We start from the raw sequence: 25631 nt of genomic DNA, 5'->3' as shown, positions 1-25631 counted from the left end.
GGCAGAGCTTTCAAAGATCTGTTCTTTATTCCCAGTAAAGGTACAGCACATAATTACAACAATGTACCAAATTCAATTCTGTGTGAGGCAGGTTGGAGGACAAGTCAGTGGGAAGCTATGCCGCCAATATACCCCCCTAAAGAAAAGGATTATTGATCATAGAAGGTGTGGGAACTAGCATACCCCTCTTCCCAGGAGGTCTGCTTGGGAAGACCTCCTGGGAAGAGGGATATGCTAGTTTTTTTATTTGTTTCTTTTCTCTCTCTCTTGCTCTCGCTCTTTTTTTTTTTTTTTTTTTTTGGCTTCTTTTTAACTTACTACATGTGAATATAAGCAAGCAAACCCAATGATGCTGCTTTGAAAAAAAAAACAAAGAAAACAAAACACCCAAAAAGTTTAGAGAAAGCTTAGCAGCCCAGTCACTGTCTCAGGTAAGTTTATTTCTTTCAAAAAGTCAAAACCAGATTTTTCCCTAGTCTTGCCAATTTTATTCTTTTCTGTTTGATGATGATTTTAATGAATCTTGCAGGAGTAATCACACTTCTGGCCTATGTCTATCCCTAACTGATGAGATTTTGTTTTTATCATCCAGGAAGTTATATACTAATGGAAACTCTATAGGACACTGGCAAGGGTGATAGGTGTAAAACTAGGAAAGAGTATTTATCACTAGAGAAGGCAAAGAAAGAAAAGGACTCTGTAAGGAATCTAAATTCTTCAATGTTATCAAGTGCCATATGGATACAGAATTAGGACTGAAAAGAGCCCACTTGATTTTGCATTCAAGCTAATACATTCAACAAACATTTGGTAAGTATATGTCATGTGAATTAAATCAATATGATACATATACTTAAAGAAGTTGCAATCTAGCAGGGGTTATAGATATGCAATAAATAACCTCGCAATTAAATATTTAATTAAAAACCATGAGAAAGGAAAAGAAAAAAGGTGCTCTGAGAGAGTTTAATAGGGAGACCTAATTTTAATTGATAGGTAAGTGAAGGCATCACGGAGAGAATGAAATTTAAGCAGAAACTCGAAGAGTAAGCAGGAGAGAGGCAGGCAGCGAGTGGGAGTAAGAGGGAGCAATGTGTGTAAGGGTCCAAAGGCAGGAAATAGCATGGTAAATTCAGAAAACAACGCACTGATGCTTTAAGCAGATAGATAAATAATGATGCAACACAAATGTACTCTAGAAATGTCACATTGAGGGCTGTGCCGAGGCTGATTTGGAAAACGGCAAAAGTATAAGTGGAAAAAACAGGCTAAAAGTATATTATAATGGTTAAGGGAAAGATGATGCTGGCTTGGGCTAAAGTGGTGACGGCACAGAAAAAGAGAAGTGAGTAGAACCGATGTATATTTTAGATACAATTAGGAGGTAATTAATGATCCCTTCTAGATCAGTTTCAATGCATTGTTTAAGGCAGAATTCTGATTGCTGTTTGTTAAATAGTAACTAGAGGTAAGGAAGTAGAGAACAAATACACTAATCTTTGAAAAAACTGATGCTAGGTAATGAAGAGAGGGCAGTAGCTATCATGGACCTCAGGGCCAGTGAAGGATTTTTATTCATCCATCCATCCATCCAGCCAGCTATCCATTCATATATTTTTAGGCAGTGAATGACTTAAGAAGATGCTTTTCTTCTGAAGAGAAGGGCAGAGTGGAGACTGATGAACTGAAGAGGCAATAGAATAACAGAACAAGAGTAGGCAGGGGATAATAATGCCTTAAACAGAGATAAGTAAATTAGTATGTAGTAGACTATCTCACACACATGTGGACGTGTACACACGTGCACACACCAGCTCAGTACAGTGGTTAAAATCACAATCCATGATGTCAGATTGCCTGGGATTGAATTCTGTACCTATTACTTACTATGTAACCTTGGACAAGGTCCCCAGCCTTCCTTGGCCTTAGTTTCTTCATCTGTAACATGAAGCTAATAATAGTGCCAATCTCATAGGGCTGTGAGGAATTCATGAGATGGTACATGTAAAAACGCTTAGCATAGAATCAGACACAGTAACACCTCAATACATTCTTATTTCTATCATTAATCATGACAACAATAGTATTAGTGATAATAAAGTGTCCCTTTTTCTAAGGTTTGACAGCGAGGAAGCTAATAAAAGATATGGGTAGAGATAACTGTAGGTAGGAGAGATGTTGGAAGTTCTGAAGCCTAGGTGCTTTCCCTTTTCCCTGGTAAGAGATTAGGTTGTTCGTAGTAAGTGAAAAGAATGGGGAGGGGAGGGAGTGAAGACTTGTGGAAAGCAGGTAAGATACGGTATAGGGTATAGCCGCTATGGAAAAACGAAAGACTACTGAATAGGGACAAGTAAAATAACTGCTGAAATGGCAAAGAAAGTCCCGCCGAGGTAAAAGCTAAAATGTCATAAAGACACCAATTCGCTCAGTTCACCAAAGAGAACAGGGAAGGCATAAAGCCAGAGAGTTAGAAGCAGAATGAGAATGCAAAGGAGCTCAGGTTTTATTCTGTAAACTCTGGAAGACACTGAAGGGTTTTAATACAGAAATCATAAGGTTAATATAGATTTTAAGACGACTACACTAATACTTTTGATGGGGAAAGAAAGCAGAAGTAAGACAACCAGTTTGGAGCCTTTCTCATTAGGGCAGATGATTCTATGCATTTCCAAAGTTGTCCTAAATGTAGGCTGTCAATATATTTTGAAGATTAAAAAGTATTTGGGCGTTTCCAGACAGAAGTGAATTTAATTTCAGCATAGACCTGGAGAAATATATTTGAACATAATTTTTACTTTTAGAGATCTAAACTATGCTATTTTTAATCTCAGGCTCATACTTGGTTTGAATAATTGTCCTATAATTCAATTCAAAAAACACTTATCTACTATCTATTATATACAATATATACATGCTTACATACATAGTTAAAAGACTGAGTCATATCATTATTTCAAGAATCTTTTTGCTAGATATATAGGAGATGACCTAAACTTTATTTGGCACATCCTGATTGATACTGCCTTAGGTAATTTACATAGCATAAACTACTTTGTAATGTCCTTGACTATTTCCCCTACAGACATGTAGCTAAGGATGGGGAGAGTAAATAAGAGGACCAGATGACTTCATGTTCACAGCCCCAGAATTATTTATGGTTATGTGCACAAACAAGAAATCTCTTTCATTTTCTACTTTGCTTTGAGTTCAGAAGTTATATTGCTTTTTATGTCCCCAAACTTCATTTCCTCAGTGTGGTACCAAGGATATTCCTCTTGAAGGATTTGCTTGGCAAACTAATACATCTTCCAAGATAAACTGCATTCAGAAAAAAAATGGCTTCAGAGAAATTGTGTAGTGTACCTACCGTAAAACTTATAACCACCATGGCACAGCTGAATTCTCAGATGGTATATAGCCTTGCTTCAATTATAATATGAATTCAAGTAGCTTAAGTTTCAAGTGTGGACTTTGGTCTAGAAAATTTTACTATTTAATATTGTGTTAAAGTGCTGCTACTTAGTAAATAATATTTTGCCAGTTTAGTTGATTAATTTGCCTAACTAAAAAACGAGAGATATCTCTTCCTCAGGTACCTTTACATGCTCTGTCTCACCCTAAATATACATTCCTGATTTGCTTTTCAAGGATTTGACAGAATCCTTCTACATCAGCATATACAATGCCATATCTGAAAATTAATAAACTCTAAATATGATCAAGCAGTTATTGCATATGTTCAAAAGGAACGTACTCTGTTCCATCTATCACATTTTGATTTTAAACAGGATTTTTAAATTGCAAAGTACCAAATCAGATCAATTCAAATACATTACTATTAAAGAGGTTAAACCTGAATGAACTTTTTGGCCAACCCAATATTTCAGATGAAGCAGACAGTGTTTGACTATTGGGTCCGGCGGTAATTTTAAGAAGTCTTAGTATGCACATGCAAAATGGTCAGAGAGCCAGGGTAAAACTGAAAGCTGTAATAGAACTGTTTGTTCACATGGCAAACAAACTTGTATGGAACACCTAAGTCAAAAATAGCTTTTCTCTAAAAAAGTAAATAAATCATCATGCCCTCTTTCCCACCATCTTTTTTTAAATTTTTCCTATGAAATTTTCTTTCCAGCTGAAGCAGTGTACGTAAAGCTTTCAATCAATTAATGACACTCTATGGGATATCTGAAAATTCTTGTGCTTTTTCTAATACAATATATACCACAGAAAACAGTCTCCAGAACATTACTAATTATCTAGTTCCCACGCTTATTCTTAGCCTAACTCTTTTAGGGCTAAATTCTAGCATCAAGATCTAAATAGAAGAAAAAACAGTCAATACAATAATATGTATTATTTTCATATATTAATATCAGCACTGATATAGAGGAAGGCCCACGAGATGTCTAGAGGTATTTCATAATGTAAAACTTAATTTCTTTAGTTTTCAATAATATTATAAATAATAAACAAGGATTTTTTTTTCCTGACAGCTAATGTTATATTAAGTTATGTAGTTATTATACAGTAGAAAAAAATATCAACGATTGAAATGCCTTTTTTTTCCACTGTTTCTGATAAGTGTTACCTCCAAGCTGAGTTTGTGGGCCCTTAGACTAGATACATACCACAACTCCAAACTGTTCAGGCTCACAAAGGTCATCATATTCATTCTTCAGCTGTGCTAATTCACTGAGTACCTTCTGCTCAGGAAGATGTTTTATAAGGTTCTAAAAAGAAATAAAAGCATAAAAGTTTAGTATTTCATGATTAGGATTATTAAACATGCATTAGCAACTCTAAAAGTGATTAACTAGAAAAGCGGATAAATTTCTGATTGTGGTTCTGCCATAGTACCAGTGTATCTTCCCCTTCTCCCCAAAAACTTAACCAAAAAATGAACGACAATTTAATGTGAATAAATACATAAACATGTTTGGTGTCTATGCACTACAGTACATAAATGTGAAATTAAAAAATCATATGACAATAAATAACAATCCAAAACTGACTAACTTTCTGGGCCTTAAACACATAGCATACTTTTTAAGTTTTATTTCCTGTCCTGGTAATTAGTCAATCTATATAAAAAACAGGAAAATACTATGTAGAATTAACTCATGGGCAATAATAATAATCAACTCTAGTCTTCATAATTGGCAAAATTGGGAATCATCTTCAATCTTATAAACCACACCAAGCCTGTAAAAATTAATATCCCATTATTTACAATATCTGCATTTTTTTTTCTTTTTTTCTATTCTGTTCTTCTATGTGATTCCTAATTTCCAATACAATTATCAAGAAACAAGCCTAGCCTTGGCCCCTAAAGTCCATACATCATTTTCCCAGCTACTTCAGCTTTACCACCTCACAGCTGGCCACATAAGAGTCAAACACTGAGTCTGAGGGACAAGTGTGCAGGCCAACTAAAATATTCAAGCACATTAAAACTACCTTTCAGAACAACTTGAATATATATACAATATCTGTACTTAAATACATAATACATCCCAACTTTAATGGAGAACCAAGAAAAAGTGATGAAGTCTGATGCATGTTCAAGTCTGATGCCTAAGAGAATCAAAATTAATGAATTCTTCTCAACCTAGCTTATCTTGGACTTTGGTACAGTTCTAACTATCATCACATTAACCTGCAACCAATGTTTTGGGGATCTGTATGGAATTTAAAAAGGCATATAAAAGGGAAAAAAGCAGGAAACAAAGATTTAAGAAAGTAGAGTTGATGAAAAATGGCAGAGAAGGAAGCTCCAGAGATTGATCCCTCCATCAAAGCAGCCACTGAGCTGGAAAGAGTGATTTAATAAACTATTTCAGAACTGTGGAACCTGACTGGATAATTCCAACAAGGGAAGTGTTTGATAAAGAGAGACTCTGGTAAGAGAATGACATGCATAAAACAGATACCATATACTATTCCTCAGCACCACTGTGAAGATAGTGCCTGAGTTTCCAAAGGGGACGGCTGATGCCAGGGTGAGCCGTGGGGACCTTGTTCTCCGAAATTTGGAGATCTGAGTTTTGGTTGGTTTGGCAGATGCTTACCTTGGTTTCAACATTCTCTGGTTGCAGCAGCTTTCCCTGATGGCATCTATTGGAAGATTTAAACAGATAGAAACACCTCTCCTGCTTTTTGGAACCAGATATTTAAGGAAATCTTTGTCAGGTCACTGGCTGACAGAAGAGATAATGAAACCAAAACTGCAATGACCACACAGAAGGAATACACACTACCACTCTCAGCAAACAAAAATCAGCAGTCTGTAAGGAGTGGCAGAATCAGATTCCAGAGTTATAGTATATTCAAATGTCTAGTTCTCAAAAAAAAATTACAAAGCACGTGAAGAAACAGGAAACGGGGCCTGTGAAGGGGAAAAAAAAAAAGAATTTGACAGAAACTATCCCTAAAGAAGCTCAGACTTTAAAGTTATTAGTCAAAAATATTAAATCAACTGTCTTAAACATGCTTAATGAGCTAAAGGAAACTATGGACAAATAACTAAAGGAAATCAGGAGGATGATGTTATGAACAGAATGAGAATATCAATAAAGATATAGAAATTACAGAAAGGAATCCAAAAGAAATTCTGGAAGTGAAAAGTACAATAACTGAAATGAAAAATTTACTAGAGGGGTTCCACAGCAAATTTGAGCAGGCAGAAGAAAGGATTGATGAACCTGAAGATAAGGAAATCAAAATGATTCAGTCTGAGGAACAGAAAGATAAAAGAATGAAGAAAAATAAACAGAGCCTGAGGGATCTGTGAGACACCAAGCACACCAACATGTACATCACAGGATTCCCAGAAGAGAAAGGGGCAGAAAAAATATATGAAGAAATAATGGTTGAAAACTTCCTAACTCTGATGAAATACATAAATATTCACATCCAAAAAGCTCATTAACTCCAAGCAGGACATCAAAGAGGTCCACTCTGAGACACTTCCTAATTAAACTGTCAAAATGTAGAAAAAGAATTTTTAAAGCAGCAACAGGGAAGTGAATTGTCACATTTAATAGATCCTCAACAGGATTAATATATTTCTCCCATAGGAGTCAAAAGGTTATATTTAAAGTGCTGAAATAAATGACTATCAATAAGAATTTTATATCCACCAAACCATCCTCCTCCAAGAATGAAAAACTAAGACATTCCCAAATTAACAATAACAACAACAAAAGAGATAATTTATTGCTAGCAAACCTGTCCTGCCAGAAATACTAAAGGAGGTCCTACAAGCAGAAATGAAATGACACCAAAAAGTAACTCAAAGACATAAGAAGAAATAAAGAGCAAGGTAACTACATAGATAAATATAAAAGTCAATGTTACTGTACTTTGGTTTGTAACTCCTCTTTTTTATTCTATATGATTTAAAAGTAAAGTGCAAAAAACAATAATTAGAAATCTTTGTTAATGGGCATATAATGTATAAACATGTAATCTATGACAACAGCAATATAAAGGGAGAAAAATGTACAGGAACACAGTGTTTATATATTATTATTGAAGTTAAGTTTTTATTATTAAGACTAGGTTGTTATAAGTTTAAGATGTTAATTTTAATCCCTAAGGTAATTACTAAGAAAATAACTAAAAATTACACAGAATAAAGAGAAGAATCAAAATAGTAGGCTACAAAAAAAAAAAACACAACTAACTACAAAAATAGATAATAATAGAGAAATTAAGGAACAAAAACATGTAAGACATACAGAAAATGGCAGAAAAAAGCCCTTCCTTATGAATAATTAATTTAAATGTAAATGAATTAAACCCTCCAATTAAAAGAAAGAGTTTTGCAGAACAGATTTAAAAACAAACAAATATTATGTACTCTTGGTGGGAATGTAAATTTGTACAGGCACTATGGAAAACAGTAAGGAGGTTCCTCAAAAAATTTTAAAAAGAACTATCATATAATCCAGCAATTCCACTTCTGGGTATATATCTGAAGAAAATGAAGTGACTATATCAAAGAGATATCAGTATGCCCATGTTCAATGCACTATTATTTACAATTTCCAAGATATGAAAACAACCTGTGTCCATTAATGGATGAATGAATAAAGAAGATGATACAACACACACAAGCATGCACGCATGCGTGCATGCATGCCACAATGGAATACTATTCAGCCCTAAAAAAAGAATGAAATCTTGCCACTTGCAACAACACAGATGGACCTTGAGGGCATTATACTAAGTGAAATAAGTCAGACAGAGAAAGACAACTACCATATGATCTGATTTATATGTGGACTCTCAAGAAACAAAAACAAAACAACAACCAAAAACCAAGTTGATAGATGCAGAGAACAGACTGGTGGTTGCTGGAGTTGGGGGGTGGGGAGCAAAATAGGTGAAGTGGGGTCAAAAGGGACAAACTTCCAGCTATGAAACAAGACATGGGGATGTAACATACGGCATGGTGACTATAGTTATTAATACTGTATTGCATATTTGAGAGTTCTAAGACAGTAGATCTTAAAAGTTCTCATCACAAGAAAAAAAAAAGAAGAAAATTTCTATATGTATGGTGACATATTGTGGTGATCATGTTACAATTATACAAGTACTGAATCGTTATGTTGTACACCTGAAATTGATATGCTATGTGTCAATTATACCTCAATAAAACAAGTAAATAAATAAATAAAAACACATATCTTCTATATGCAGTCTACATGAGACTCACTTTCAATAAAAAGACAAAACGTTGTTGAAAAGGATGGAAAAAGATATTGCATATAAACAGTAACCAAAAAAACAAAAAAGCTGAGGTGTCTATTTTATTGTCAAACTAAATAGACTTTAAATCACAAAATGATAACAAACAAGATATTATATATTAATAAAAGTTTCAACCTATCAAGAAGATATAATTATAAACATATTCACATCTAAGAACAGAGCTCCAAAATATATGAAGTAAAAATTGACAGAATTGAAGGAAGAAACAGACAGTTGTAAAACAATAGTTGGAATGCAGGGGTGATTCAACATACAAAAACCAATCAATATAATATACCACATTAATAGAATGAAGGGAAAAAAAACCCTCACATGATCATTTCAACTAATGCATGAAAAGCGTTTGACAAAATCCAACACACATTTGTGAGAAAAAAATACTCTTTAAACTAGGAGTAAAAGGAAGCTTTCTCAATATGATAAAGGTCGTATATGAAAAAGTCACAGTTAACATCATACTCAATGGTGAAAGACTGAAAGCATATCTGTTAAGAACAAGAACAAGGCAAGGATGCCTGCTTACACCATGTCTATCCATCATAGTACTGGAAGTTCTAACCAGAGAAATTAGGCAAGAAAGAGAAATAAAAGGCATCTAAATTGTAAAAGAAAAAAAAAAAAAAAACTGTCACTGTTTACAGGTGGCATGATTTTATATGCAGAAAACACTAAATAATCCACCAAAAATAATCCACCAAAAATACTGATAGAGCTAATAAATGAATTCAGCAAAGTTTCAAGATACATAATCAGCACACAAAAATCAGTTGTATTTCTATGTACCATCAATAAACAATCTGGAGGCAAATTAAGAAAACAATTCCATTTATAATAGCATTTTTTAAAGCACCCACAATGAGATACCATTTCACGCACACTAGAATAGCTATTGCCAAAAAAATGGGAAATAACAAGTGTTGGTGAGGATGTGTTAAAATAGGAACCCTCATGCATTGCTGGTTGGAATGTAAAATGGCACCAGCACTGTGGAAAACAGTTTGGTGGTTTCTTAGAAATTAAACATAGAACTACCGTATGACCCCACAATTCCACTCCTAGGTATGTATCAAAAACAACTGAAAACAGCGTCTCAAACAGATACCTCTACACAAATGTCCATAGCATCATTATTCAATAGCCAGCAGGTAGAAACAACCTACTTGTCCATCAACAGATGCATTGATAAATGTGGTATGTACATACAACAGAATGTTATTCAGCCAAAAAAGGAAGTTTTGATCCATGCTAAAACATGGATGAATCTTTTTTTTTATTTTTATTTTTTTAATTTTTGCGGTACGCGGGCCTCTCACTGCTGTGGCCTCTCCCGCTGCGGAGCACAGGCTCCGGACGCACAGGCTCAGCGGCCATGGCTCACGGGCCCAGCTGCTCCGCGGCACATGGGATCTTCCCGGACCGGGGCACGAACCCGTGTCCCCTGCATCGGCAGGCAGACCCTCAACCACTGCGCCACCAGGGAAGCCCATAGATGAGTCTTGAAAATATTTCGCTTAGTGAAATAAGATAGACAAAAAAGGACAAATAATGTATGAACCCACTTATGTGTGGTATCTAGAACAGACAAATTCTTAGAGACAGTAGAACAGAGGTTACCAGGGGCTAGGGGCAGAAGGGAATGGGGAGTTACTGCTTAAAAGGTATAGAGTTTCTTTTAGGATGATAAAAAAGTTCTGAAAATAGTGGTGACGTTTGAACAACACTGTAAATATACTTAACACCACTTAAATTGTACAATTAAAATAGGTTAAATGGTACACTGTATATTATTGATGTTTCCAGATCAAAAAAAAAAAAAGAGTAGACAACATATAGCCTTATAAGTCCCACAGGAAACAAGTGTATCATGTCTACTTTAAGTCCTCTTTTGTTCTCTCCATTTATCTTTTCTCTCCTCCCACTAATTCTGTGTTTCCACTAAGCTCTACACCTGCAATGGCACCGACTGTGTAACTGATGAGACCAAAGACTTAAAATATCACGTCCTTTGACTTAAAAGAAATATCGATGTTGATATAACAATATAAACATATAATCAAATGAAATTAAGAACATCTACTATTTTGCTTCATTAATATCATTTTCTTTTATAGAATGAAAAGGTAAGTCAATACCAAGGTGTTATTTCTATTTTTCTAGAATATTTCTGATGTATATAAATTGTTTTTAAAATTTTTTCTCTGTTAATGGGACTTTTTGTGAAGTATGTTATTAAGAAAAACAAAGAATCAGATTGGTAACTTGTATAATTTTCCCAACAGGGAAACTCAATTAGAAAGATTAAGAACATTAATATAATTATTAAAAATATCAATTCTGCATATTTCAAACTCTCCACCTCAATTTTAAGTTTTAACTGTGAAAATAACTATTACAGAATGAATCAAGTCTAAAACAGAATTCTAGCTCTGAATGTGAAAGTTGTTGTTATTTTGCTTCTCTTCCAGCTGTAGATAACCTGTTAAGTCATCTTTACAGCACAGGCTCCACCGTAGGTGACATATCTTTTCTTTCTCTGTTTAGCTATATGAAATATTGAACACATTCGGTGGGCTTAGATGTATTCTGATTCTGGATATGGTCTTCTGACTGAGTTACAAGCTTATATAACTGCCAGTGCTTAGTGGGTTCTATTTGCAAATAAGGCTTAGAGTAACACTCTCCCAATGCGTGGCAGATGCAGACTACTTTATAGGACTTATTGCTTAATGAGCCCACTACCTCTAGAACCCCGTGTTGCAAGTGGCCATCACAGCCAATACATAAAGATACCTGATTTTCTTCCCATACATACTGGACTTTATAGACAAAATGGAGTATAAGATCAGACATTAATAATGTTTTCATGCCCATCAATTCCTGAATAGAAGAGAAAGGAGGATTAGAAGACAGAGGAGAGAGAGACATAGTGGTACTCATTTGCCTCTATCCCCTTCACCTGCTCAATAGCATGTCAAGAGAGAAAACAGATGTTCAAGGCACAGTTTGAGACTAATGTGGACAGTCCTTGGAGTCAGTTGGAAGTCTATTTGTAAGGCCTCCTGGAAGAGAAATGTCCCACCTAACAGAAGGGAAGTGTGTATCATGTAGTCAGGCTGGGCCCAGTAAGAAAGCCTACATTTTGGAAAGGATCAGGGTGATTCTGAGCATAGTACATGTGTTTCTTGAATGTGTATCCAGGCCTGGCCTACCCACCCCCAACAGAGTCATATGTCTGAATGCTGTGGAAAGGGGAGCTGTGTGATGAGCATGGCTTGGGTATCCCCCAGATCAAGGATGTTAAAAAAGGAGACAAGGGAAGAAACACATGTTTCTGTATTTTGCCACAGGACACTCCACACCCTTGGCATCGAGAGGGCTTCAGTGCATACCACCTGTGCCCCGTGAGAACCTCCTCCCCTCTCCCCACATATAGTGGTCCTTAGAAAAGGGTTCAAAGAAGGAAATGAAGAAAATCACCCACAGCAGCTACATGGAAGCTGACAAAATTAGTTCATGAGATGTGGAAGATATTCCCTGAGAGCCATAGAAACATCTAATGTAGGTAGTTTTTAAAAAGAATTAAGGTCCTGCAACAGCAGCTAGGAACAAGAGGAAGCAAAACACATGTGAACAGATGTGGACTGGGCTAGTGTTTAAAAGTCATATTGCCCAAGGACTCTGTACTTAAACAACTGTAAATAGCTTTTGACTTTAGCTGCCCTATTGATACTATCGCTACTTATGATCGGTAAATAAATTGCAAAGATGACTTCAGACACCCTCTATACTGTAAGGGAAAAGCTGTTCATAATAGCAGAAGCTAGGAATTATAAATTTTTAAGTACAACTTAAATTCTGGCAAACTGTGAGTTAATAGGCAAATATCCTGTAAAGTTTCAACCCGTCTAGTTTTCCTTCCTGCTGTTCCTGCTTAATACCGGGCATCTTCTTTCAAATATTGTACGATTTGTGTTTAAAAGATCAATTCTAGGTCAGTATGAAAATTTCATCCTAGAAAATGTCAATGAGCTGAAGTTCACAGAGAAAACAACAAAGGGGAAAGCAGTAATCATGTCACCAAATGAGCAGATTTTTCTTCCTCTTTTACACATCACAAATTCACTTTCTGATGACTGTCACAGTTATCTGAAGGGATTTCTCCTAACAGACCATAGGCTTTTAACTCCTTTTTACATTTCTGCAATTACTCTATAATACTTTCAAAACTTTATTTCCTTTAAATGTTAATTGCATACTTAAAGGTTAGTTAAGTGAAGGTATTGAACCATAATGCCCTTTCCTTCTTGCCAAAACATAACCTTTCTTTTTTAGCTTATATCTCATTAAGTCTTTTTAGCAGTAGGAAAGCCAAGTTAGGTTCACTGTGATTAAGTCTATCATTCCCCACGTAAATGGACTGGGGCCAAAATTTCTTTTTAAAAATGTATTATTTTTTCCTTTTAAAATTATACTATTACAGAGCATATATAAATATATGTTTATTTATATCTATACACAGGATTCTATTTATATATAGGAGATATATATATATATATATATATATATATATATATATATACACATATATATGTGTTATTTTAACTTATGTCATCAAATACTTTATTTTGTAGAAAAACCCAGATAAGAAATGTTTCTCCGAAGTCTTGTATAAATCTCTGTGATATTAACGTAACCCTCCTCCTATTTTGCCTGGTCAAAAAACTCAATCCCTTAACTACTGTAATTTATTGTATGTTTTTCAACACTTTCTCATGGCATGTCTTAAATTGTGTGTGTACTTTCATGTTCTGAAATCACATTCATGTGTTCTTGTTCTTTGCTTTGAGTTAAATGGCACACACTTTGATGCTGGGCCTAGTTCTGTATTTATTTTGTGTTTCATCCATCGTTCAGCTAATATATACTGGCTGCCGACTATGTGCTTACCACCACGTTAACCACTAGAGATTCTGCCCTGACGAAGATTACAGGTCCAGAAGGACTGTGTATACTCCTCTCTACACAGTGAAACCATAATCAACATATGACTGACAGTAATTTGTTGCATTTGACCCTAAATACATTTCTTGTCAGGTGGTCATGCTACAATTCTCTCCTTTTGATTTGAAATTCTTAACATTTCTGTAACCCCTAAAACAGACTCTAAGAGTCTGCTAAAGTATGTTAAAATGTTGATTAAATGGCCTCAAGCATTCAGTGGGAGATTTTCTAGACCTTTTCATGGAGCCACTCCTTTAAAAAAATATTAGTTGATTAAAGAAAATACAAGCATTGAAAACATGATGAGAAAATTCATGACCTTGGAGTATGACATTTACATCTTACAAAGAGGCAGCCTTTTACAGGTTTCCTACCTATTTGATCTTCAACTTGGCCCAGGTAGGAAAACTTTTCAGTAACACCTCAGCGCTAATAACACCAAATGAACAGCTCCAGCCCTCACTACTCCTGTCCATCTCTAAGTTCCATGTTTCTAATTGACAGTCCGTCCCATCTAGATGTCCCATCGTTAACTCAAATTCAACAAATCTAAAGGAGAATCCATCCTCACTCTGACCCCTCATCCCTACCTCTTATCAGCTTCTCCTAAAGGCCCTATTCTACCAACAGGACTGGCATCCTCTCCACCTTCTAAGCTTTCAAACTGGCATTTGTCACTCAGTCACAAGTTCTGATGGTTCTTTCTGTCAAAATCTCTTTTGGGTTCAACCCTTCTTTTACATTGTACAGCCAAAAATCTGGGCTATGGAAATCGTATGTATCTAAACTTTCCTAATTTAACTTCAATTAAATTCCTCAAAGTGTTCTCATTTTGTATTAGATTAATGGAGATCGCAGATATATTTATAACTTCTATAATTATAAAAAGAAAAATTGTGACTACTTTGTATATAAAAATTTCAACTCCCACTAATGTCATGATCCTATTTGCAGATGAAATGTATTGCCTTCTAAAATAATTAACATGATTTACAATTAATCTGAAAGATTATTACTAAAAGCATTCATTCTTTTGATGCTAATTATCTTCTATTTTGTTTATGTCCCACTCTGTACTCAAAAATAAAACTTCGAAATCATATTAAACCTAAAAGGTGATTTTAAGAATTAAACAAAATATAGAACATACAGAATGAATGACTATGAATACTGAATAGCATATGAGGTGGGTATGGCTGTGTCTAAATGTAATATATTCTGCCTAAGTATAATACAAACAATATCCACGTTATTAACATTCCTTTATAAATTATATAGCCCTCATATATTTTAAATTAACATATTTCAAATTAAACATAAAATATCTTCTCATTATAAGAAAACAAACTGATATTCTCAGATATTTAATAGAAGATTTGTATTAGCTAAAATAGGTAACAGGTATACAATATCCTGTTTACGCTACATTCTGCTTTCATTAGATATCCCCTTATCATGGCCATGACAAACTAATGCAAAGATGCATTACTATTAAATATTATATATAGATGTTAACCAAAGCTGAATCCTACCATAACAGTCAAGACACCTATCTACAATTAACTATAGAGTTTGAAGGGTGCTAACATTTCACAGGTCTTGAAATGAGAATAGTGCAATGTACTTTATGTGAAATATCCCAAAGGACAATCTGGAAATTTCACTCAAATATACAGGTGCATGCTAATGCAATATCCAATCATTTCACATTAAGAACTCAGTGTTTCTCCTCCACAATTTTTGTTTGGGCATATGGAACAATGCAAGCCTATGCAGACTATGAAAACTAGCACACTAACAGAATGGCCATATCATTAAATGAATCATGCCACATCAGAATGCTACCACTCCTATGCAAATCCAAAGGTAGAAACACTTCACTGTCTAGGAAGACAATCCACACACAAACGCAAGGTTGCTTCTATTTCGAAGATCATCATAATACCAGTAAATCATTCCAATTAGTTCAAAAAGAGTTGTAATAGAAACATACATGACAAGCTATTGTTAAGTATTTATTTCCCAGTTTTCATATAAGTACTGGTTATAGACACCTGCATCCAAAACAAATGTAGAAGTATATAGTTATGCCTTTGATTAAAGAACCAGACAGTCAATGTGAAGCATCTAATACTCTGGACATTTTTTGACACATCAAGCATCCATGTCAAGCTGAAAAAATGTTTTGTTTTGTTTTTTAATTTATTGATTGATTTTTTTATTTTTGGCTGCATTGGGTCTTTGTTGCTACGTGCAGGCTTTCCCTAGTTGTGGGGAGCGGGGGCTACTCTTCGTTGCGGTGCGCAGGCTTCTCATTGCAGTGGCTTCTCGTTGCAGAGCACGGGCTCTAGGTGTGCGGGCTTCAGTAGTTGTGGCTCACGTGCTCTAAAGCGCAGGCTCAGTAGTTGTGGTGCACGGGCTTAGTTGGTCTGCAGTACATGGGCTCTTCCTGGACCACGGATCGAACCTGCGACCCCTGTATTGGCAGGTGGATTCTTAACCACTGTGCTACCAGGGAAGTACATGTTTTTTAACTAAGCAGAAACAACATTTGGCATCTGTGGAACTTAAAACACATTGACCTGAACATAGTGGCATATTAGCACTATCTAATATGTTTCTCTAAACTTCCCAATAAAAGAGTTGTCGAGATATTTTAGAAAAGACTTCTGTTTCTAGTCGGTTAGTTACCCTAGTCAATTGGGTAGTCAAATTGCCTAGGGACTGTCAATTTACAGAACACCTAAAATTCTTAAAAATACCTTTAGATGAAAAGCTAAGCTATGCAAGAAATTAAGAAATACCTCCCTCCACCTCCCCTCAAAGAAAGAAAACTAAAGGAAAGCATTAATGCAGAGACATAACCAAACACTGAAGGCCAAGACTGCCCTAGGAACATCTACCAGTTTCCAGTGCTCTAGAGTTTTTAGCTTTAATGGGCTTCAAACAGAAGATGGTACACAAAGCCTAGACCTTTCACAAGATATAGGCAAACAGTTCATGATGGAAATCTAAAACCCCAAAAGATAATCTCCCCAGTGAAGGGCTTACTGTAAAGAAAACAAAAACAAAGCCCACCCATAGAGAAAAAGAGTACGGGATCTCGTCTGTTTTTGCCTTGACTGTGGGTTTAGGAGTAAGATGTTACTCCCTGTAAACCTCTAACCACAAGACATCACCCATGCAGGTTTATGGTCAGAATTTAAAATACCTAGTTGTCAAAAAAAATATGCTGAGAATTTAATTTAATGTGATTACATTTTGGCAGTGCTCCCAAATAACTGGCAGTCATTCATGCAAATTTCCAAGGAGGAAAGTACCTTTAAACTTCAGTTTCAAAATATTTCCACAGATAAAGGCTCAGCAGTCATTAGTTCACAATAAAAATACAGATGATACAGAAAGAAGTAAACAAACATTAGTAAGAGTCAGCAAAAACAAACAACAGAATTAGACCTATAAAGACATAAGACAGAATATTCGATAAACAAAGAATCTCTAGATATAAGAAATATAATAAGTGACATTAGAAACTCACTGGATAGGTAAAACAGGTGGTTAGGCAGATATCACAAAAGAATTAGTAAACTGGAAGACAGGCCTGAAAGAAATACTCTGGAGTACAGTATGTAAAGATAAAATACGAAAGAGATGTAAAAATAACCAATCAAAAAAACCCCAAACAGAGTGAGAATGTTCAAAATGTGCTTAATTGGAGTTACAGAAGGCAAGAATAGACAGCATGGGAGAAAGATAATATTCTAAATGAAAATGGCTAATAATTTTCCAGAATTGATGGAGCAGAACAATTTTTAAATTCAAGAAGCCCAATGAATCAAGATAAACAGAAGGATGAAAAAAAGAAATCCACACCAAGACACACCTTAATAAAACTACAGAACACCAAAAACAAAAAGAAAATCAAAAAACAGAATAGAGAGGTTACCTCCAAGGAATGTCAATTTAGACTACAGCTTGCTTAACAATAATCGAAGCCAGAATATGGTGCAATAATTTGTTCATACTGCTGAGAAAAAAAAAATTGCAAGCTAGAATTACATACCCACTGAATATATCTTTTAATAAAAAAAGGTGAAATAAATACAATATCAAACAAATAAAAACTGCTTACTATGTCTAGAATCTCACTAAAGGTACTTTAAAAAGATGTGCTTCAGTAAGAAAGTGATCCTAGAAGGAAGTTATGTCACACGAAAAGGAAGGTAATTCATGTAAGTTAAATATGTGAGTAAATCTAAGCAAACCTGCAAGAGTCAGCAAAAATAATGTCTAACCTGTTAAATTTTAAACATAACCAAAATATGAATCAACAACAGATAAATTAGGAGTGTGAAAAAAGGTTTTTGAAAGTCATGGATAAGTAAGTAAATAGACACACATGCCATGTTCCAGAATAGGAAGAATCATATGTCATATGGGTCTCAATATACCCAAATTTGACCAGAGACTTTATGTAATTCCAGTAAAATACCCAAACAAAGTTTGTGTTGTTGCTGGAGCTTGACAAGCTGATTATAAAATTTATGTGGCAGAATGAAGAGCGAATAATCAATACATTATTGGAAAACAACAAGAACATGGGTTGACTTCCCTCAGCACATATCAAATATTATTACAATTATACAATTAAAGAGTGTGTGATATTAGTACAGGGACATATGTATGGTTCAATGGATCAGAATTCCAAAACTGAAACCCCAGAAACAGAGCCATACATACTTGGAAACATGATATATAACAGAAGCAACATTACAAAAATTAGGGGAAAGATGGATTATTTAATAAATTATGCTGGCACAAGAGTTATTCATATGTAAAAAAACGAAATTAAATCTGTTCCTTACAGTATACACAAAAATCAATTCCAGGTAGATTAAAGATTTAAGGTAAATGACAATCTTCTTAAAACTTTTAGAAGAAAATAGAAGGAGAATACCTACATGACCTTAGATAAGTCAGGAATTTCTTAAATAAGACACAAAAACTAAAAGAAAAGTCTGATGAATTAAACTACATTAAAATTAGCAACAGATGTTCATGAAAAGATACCGTGAAGAAAATGGAAAGAGAAGAAAATGGGAAAATATTTGCAAATACGTAAGCAACAAAAAAATTACTATTCCAAATATATCAAGAACACAGATGAAACAAATAAAAAAAGATAAGCAACACAATAGGATTTTTTAAATGGACAAAAGACTGAATCAAGCATTTTAAAGAAGAGGAAACACAAATGGCCCATAAGTGGTCCACAAATGGTCCCAAAGGGGCTCAATTCATTCATACTCAATAAAATAAAATTTGAATGCAAGAAATAAGATTCTCTATTCACATCTGCCAGGCTGGCAAAAGTACAAAATTCCTACAATATCAAGTGTTCCCCACGGTGTAGAACATTGGTTTTCAATACCATCTTCACGTACAAATAAACCTGGAAGCTTTAAAAGATGGTGTGTGCAGAATGGCCAGAGCAACACGGAGAAAAATGAATAAAGGTGGAATCATCTCACTTCTTGATTTCAAAATATACTACAAAGCTATAGTAAGTAAAGCAGCATGGTACTGACATAAAGACAGACATATGGAAAAAAATTGAGAGCCCATAAATAAATCCATGCAACTGATCTTTGGCAAGGGTTCAAGAATACATGATGGGGAAATTTTAGTGCTGAGAAAACTGGGTATCTACATAACAACAACAACAACAAAAAAGAAACTGGAATTCTATTTTACACTTTACAGAAAAATCAACTCAAAGTAGATTAAACACTTAAACATAAGACCTGAAAACATAGAGGAATCATTGCATCATTTTGGTCTTGGCAATAATTTCATGAATATGACACCAAAAGCAGGGGCAAAAAAAGCAAAAAGAAACAAATGAGACTACATCAAACTAAAGAGCTTCTCTGAACAGCAAAGAAAATAATCAACAGAAAAGGCAACCAAGGGGGAGAAAATATTTGCAAACCATAGATCTGATAAAGAGTTAATTTCTAAAATATACAAGGAATTTCTACAATATAATAGCAAGAAACTAAATAACCCTGTTAAAAAAAAAATGGACAACGGACTTAAACAGACATTTCTCCAAAGACATACAAATCAGGGAAACACAAATCAAAATTACAGTTAGATACCACCTCACACCTGTTAGAATGGCGATTACAAAAAACAAAAGATAACAAGTGTTGGTAAGGGTTGGGGAAAACTGCAAACTTTGTACCCTGTTGGTAGAAATACAAAACAGTGTGGCCACTATGGGAAAAAGTATGGAAGTGCCTCAAAATACTAAAAATAAAATTACCATATGATCCAGCAATCTCACTTCTGGGTATATATCCAAAATAATTGAAATAAGGATCTTGAGGAGATATCTGCACACCCATGTTAACTGCAGCATTATTCACAGTAGCCAAGATATGGAAAAAAACTCAACTGTCCACTGACAGATAAATGGATAAAAAGTGATATGTGTGTGTGTGTGTGTGTGTGTGTGTGTGTGTGTGTATGTGTGTGTATACATACATAAATACACACACTGGAATATTATGCAGCCTTAAAAAAGAAGGAAACCCTACCATCTGAGACAACATGGATGGAGCTAGAAGACATTACGCTAAGTGAAATAAGTTAGTCACAAAAGGACAAACACTGCATTGCTTCATTTAAATGAAGTATGTAAAATAGGCAAACTTATAGACACATAAAACAGAATCATGATTGTCAGGGATGAGAGGAGGGTGAAATGAGGCATTGCTAAATGGTTATAAAGTTACAGTTATACACGATGAGTAAGTTCTAGAGATCTACTGTACAACACTGTGCCTATAACTAACAACATGGTATCGTGCACTTAAAAATTTGTTAAGAAGGTAGATCTTATGTTATGTGTTCATATCACAAAAACAAAAAATTAAATGGACACAGGGAAACTTTTGTAGGTAAAGGACATGTTTATTACTTTGATGTGGTGATGGTTTCATGGGTATATGCATATGTCTAAACTCATCAAATTATATACACTAAATAAGTACAGTTTTTGGAATATCAATTATATCCAAATAGAGCTAAGGGGAAAATGATACCTGGGTCCCATCCCCCCAAATTATGATTGAATTGATCTGGTCAAGGCAATGGTATTTTTCTGTTTCCCTAATGATACTAATGCACAGCTGAGTTTGAGAATTATTCATTTAAAGCAATGAGAATTCTCATACAGTGTTAGTAGGATAAATTAATACAAGCACTCCAGAAATTAATGTGGCATTACTTGGTAAAGCTGAAGAAGCATACACGCCATAACCCAGTAATTATAAGACTAGAATCAAGGCTTCCCTGGTGGCACAGTGGTTAAGAATCCGCCTGCCAATGCAGGGGACATGGGTTCGATCCCTGGTCCGGGAAGACCCCACATGCCGTGGAGCAATTAGGCCCATGTGCCATAACTACTAAGCCTGTGCTCTAGATCCTGTGAGTCACAACTACTGAGCCCACACACCACAACTACTGAAGCCCAAGCGCCTAGAGCCCATGCTCCGCAACAAGAGAAGCCACCGCAATGAGAAGCCCGTGCACCGTAACGAAGAGTAGCCCCCACTCACTCTAACTAGAGAAAGCCTGTGCACGACAACGAAGACCCAACGCAGCCCAAAATACAATAAATAAATAAAAGTAAAAAAAAGACTAGAATCAGTCTCAAACTATAGTGTGCTATGGAATCACGTGGAGGGCTAGTTAAACAAAGATTTCTGGGCCCCACACATTTTGGTTTGATTCAGCAGGTCTGGGTTAGGGGTGGAGATTATCCTTTCCTAACCTGTACACAGATGATGTTGAAGCAGTCACACTTTGAGAACTACTGATCTAGAGGAGCTCTTCAAAATTTGCACTGAGAGACGTGTATAAGAATATTCATGGCAATATTATTTGTACAGGCAGTCTTAATGATAATGGTAACAATAACAACAACAGTAATAAACAAAAACCTAGGAACAATCCAAATGTTCACTGACAGGATAATGGGGAAATGAATCATGGCGTATTCATACTATGGAACACTGTAGCATGGCAAAAATGGAAAAAAATAATAGCTACATACATCAAAATGGATGAATCTCAAAAAAAAAAGTGAGAAATCTAACAATATAACATGTATGCAGAATGAGTCTACTCATCCAAAGTTTTAAAAAAGGCAAAAACTAAGCATATATTTTAGGGATATATATCCATATGTAATAAAAGCATAAAGAAAAGCATGAGATGATGAGCCCAATATTCAGAATAATGGCTTCTTCGGGAGTGAAGGAATAAATAACGGGCTTCACAGATATTGGTGATGTGGGCACATAGGCTTACATTTTATTAATGCTATGCTTTGAAGTGCATACATACAGCCAAATATTAGAAAAGTAATCCCAAATGATTTTTTGTAAAACTTACTTCAATCTTCTGCCCTCAGGTATTCTTGATCATTCTGGGAGAGTTCACATTGTTGCCTTAAAACTTTACAGTTTGGGACTTAGGCTTCTATTCATCTAATTCAATTCAATATTGATTTCTTCTGTTGAGCCAGTCAGGGACATTTTTCAGCTGCTCATCATTATCTAGACAATGACTCTTCACATTTGCAAAATCTAGACTTACTCCTCAGTTTACTTTTCCTCTATGGGCTAAGTAATGATCCCCAAGGCTTTAACTCATCTTGTTCAAACTTTTGATTTTTTTTTTAAGGAAAAATAATTGTTGGCTTTTGGCTGACTCTTTTCAAATATCCCATACATTTTCACATGGAGAACTGTCAACTGAGTTTAAAAAGAATGAGATAAGAGACAATGAGATGATTCTGAACAACTCTTACCCTTAGGCATTCATTTGTACCATAAACTGAGGGGAGCTAATCAAACAAAAATTGAAGAAATCCTATAACAAATCACAAACCTAGTTTTGTTTGAAATATTTCCCCCTTGAAGCAGTATTCAAATTATCTATTGAAAATAACCCATACAGTATTTTTGGCCTGCAGCACTGAGTTTCTAAACCAATAACAGTCTTCACTGTGATCCTCAAAAATTGATTGTTTTCCCAACTAGTGACATGTGTTAAACGTTTATTTATAAACATTCATTGAACCAAGTTTACCCCTACTCTGCCATCAAATGCAAAGCAATGGATTAGACTATATGTAGAGAGGATCTGGAATATATGCCAATGCCAAATTCCACAAAAATAAAATGATTACTCATCATAAATAAGACAATATATCAATATAGGGTGACCAAACATGTTTGTTATCCCATGCCTGGTTTTTTGCTGGTGAGGCAGAGCTTATCACTTTGGGGAATCTTGGCTTCACTTCAGATGCAGTCCTACTGTAAGCAGTCACTCCTACGTGGCTGCTCACTCCATCATCAACTAATTACCCATCCTCTGAAGGTCTGCCCTCTTTATGACACACAACCTATTAGAATCAACATTATGAAAATGACTATACTACCCAAAGCAATCTACAAATTCAATGCAATCCCTATCAAATTACCAATGGCATTTTTTACAGAACTAGAACAAAAAAATCTTAAAATTTGTATGGAGACACAAATAGCCAAAGCAGTCTTGAGGGAAAAAAATGGAGCTGGAGGAATCAGACTCCCTGACTTCAGACTATACTACAAACCTACAGTAATCAAGACTATATGGTACTGGCACAAAAACAGAAATGTAGATCAATGGAACAAGATAGAAAGCCCAGAGATAAACCCACGCACCTATGGTCAACTAATCTATGACAAAGGAGGCAAGGATATACAATGGAGAAAAGACAGTCTCTTCAATAAGTGGTGCTGGGAAAACTGGACAGCTACATGTAAAAGAATGAAATTAGAACACTCCCTAACACCATACACAAAAATAAACTCAGAATGGATTAAAGACCTAAATGTAAGACCGGACACTATAAAACTCTTAGAGGAAAACATAGGAAGAACACTCTGTAACATAAATCACAGAAAGATCTTTTTTGATCCACCTCCTAGAGTAATGGAAATAAAAACAAAAATAAACAAATGGGACCTAATGAAACTTCAAATCTTTTGCACAGCAAAGGAAACCATAAACAAGATGAAAAGACAACCCTCAGAATGGGAGAAACTATTTGCAAATGAAGCAACTGACAAAGGATTAATCTCCAAAATTTACAAGCAGTTCATGCAGCTCAATATTAAAAAAAACAAACAACCCAATCCAAAAATGGGCAGAAGACCTAAATAGACATTTCTCCAAAGAAGACATACAGATGGCCAAGAAGCACATGGAAAGCTGCTCAAGATCACTAATTATCAGAGAAATGCAAATCAAAACTACAGTGAGGTATCACCTCACACCAGTTAGAACGGGCATCATCAGAAAATCTACAAACAATAAATGCTGGAGAGGGTGTGGAGGAAAGGGAACCCTCTTACACGGTTGGTGGGAATGTAAATTGATACAGCCACTATGGAGAACAGTATGGAGGTTCCTTAAAAAAATAAAAATAGAGCTACCATATGATCCAGCAATCCCACTACTGGGCATATACCCAAAGAAAACCATAATTCAAAAAGACACATGCACCCCAATGTTCACTGCAGCCCTATTTACAATAGCCAGGTCATGGAAGCAACCTAAATGCCCATCAACAGACGAATGGATAAAGAAGATGTGGTACATATATACAGTGGAATGTTACTCAGCCATAAAAAGGAATGAAATTGGGTCATTTGTTGAGACGTGGATGGATCTAGAGACTGTCATACAGAGTGAAGTAAGTCAGAAAGAGAAAAACAAATATTGTATATTAACATATATATGTGGAACCTAGAAAAATGGTACAGATGAACCAGTTTGCAGGGCAGAAATTGAGATACAGATGTAGAGAACAAACATATGGACACCAAGGGGGGAAAGTGGCGGGGGGTGGTGGTGGTGGTGTGCTGAATTAGGTGATTGGGATTCACATGTATACACTAATGTGTATAAAACTGATGACTAATAAGAACCTGCTGTATAAAAAAATAAATAAAACAAAATTCAAACAAAGAAACAAAAATTATATACATCATGGAACTTTCACAAACTGAACCTAGTGCTTGCTCCCTTTGGATCTAATGTGCCAAAAACACTGTTTGCAGTGTTTAGATTAATGGAGACCACCAATATCCTTTGGCTGAATGACACTCCCTCCAAATAGCCAGTTGGGGCCCAGGAAAACTGCATAGACTAGGATAGTTTTCACCGCTCAGTGCAAAAGAACTTTCAGAGCAGAGTCATCTATGACAGAAATGTGTAGAAACACCTACTCATGACTCTATATAAGTATTGCTTGACACTGTATGGAATCCTTATGCTTATTTTCATAAAGACCTTTGGTTCAACAAAGGAGTTTGGGATGGTTCTTATAATTCTCGTAAACACTTGAGAGACAACACAGATCTAAACATTCAAGAAGGGGAAATCTGTAAATCTGACACCAATCTTAGCATGGACTGCTCACCCCCTCAATATGGCCCTGCACAGAGGGTCAGTCTAACATTTTGACAATCTCTAATTTAAAATGCCACCAAATGACATGATAACAGAATGTTTATCATATAAACAGAACATAATACCATGTATCTGATTGGTTCTAAAAGAACTAAAAAATATTACTAAAACAGAGAATGCTTGTGACATAGTTCAGAATGTCAGCATCACATGCAAAGATCATTTTCAAAGACCATTACAAAAAACTATGAATACCATAGTACAAATGTGCAGATGAAGAATAAAGACAATGTTCAGTTTGGTATAGAAAG

General features: G+C 35.2%; 1 protein-coding gene across 1 annotated transcript in view; it reads right to left on the bottom strand.

The window, feature by feature from the left end:
* DIAPH2 (diaphanous related formin 2) overlaps positions 1-25631 on the bottom strand; it is a 628603-nt gene that overhangs the window by 447392 nt on the left and 155580 nt on the right. The window contains exon 11 of the mRNA XM_082646850.1: positions 4632-4733. Within this exon, the coding sequence (XP_082502976.1) occupies positions 4632-4733 (102 nt within the window). The remainder of the gene's footprint in view (positions 1-4631; positions 4734-25631) is intronic.

The sequence above is a fragment of the Grampus griseus genome, assembly GCF_964374135.1.
Source record: "Grampus griseus genome assembly, chromosome: X".
Classification (NCBI taxonomy): domain Eukaryota; kingdom Metazoa; phylum Chordata; class Mammalia; order Artiodactyla; family Delphinidae; genus Grampus; species Grampus griseus.
The sequence above is the reverse complement of the archived record's forward strand: the minus strand, read 5'-3'. Positions and strand labels throughout refer to the sequence as shown.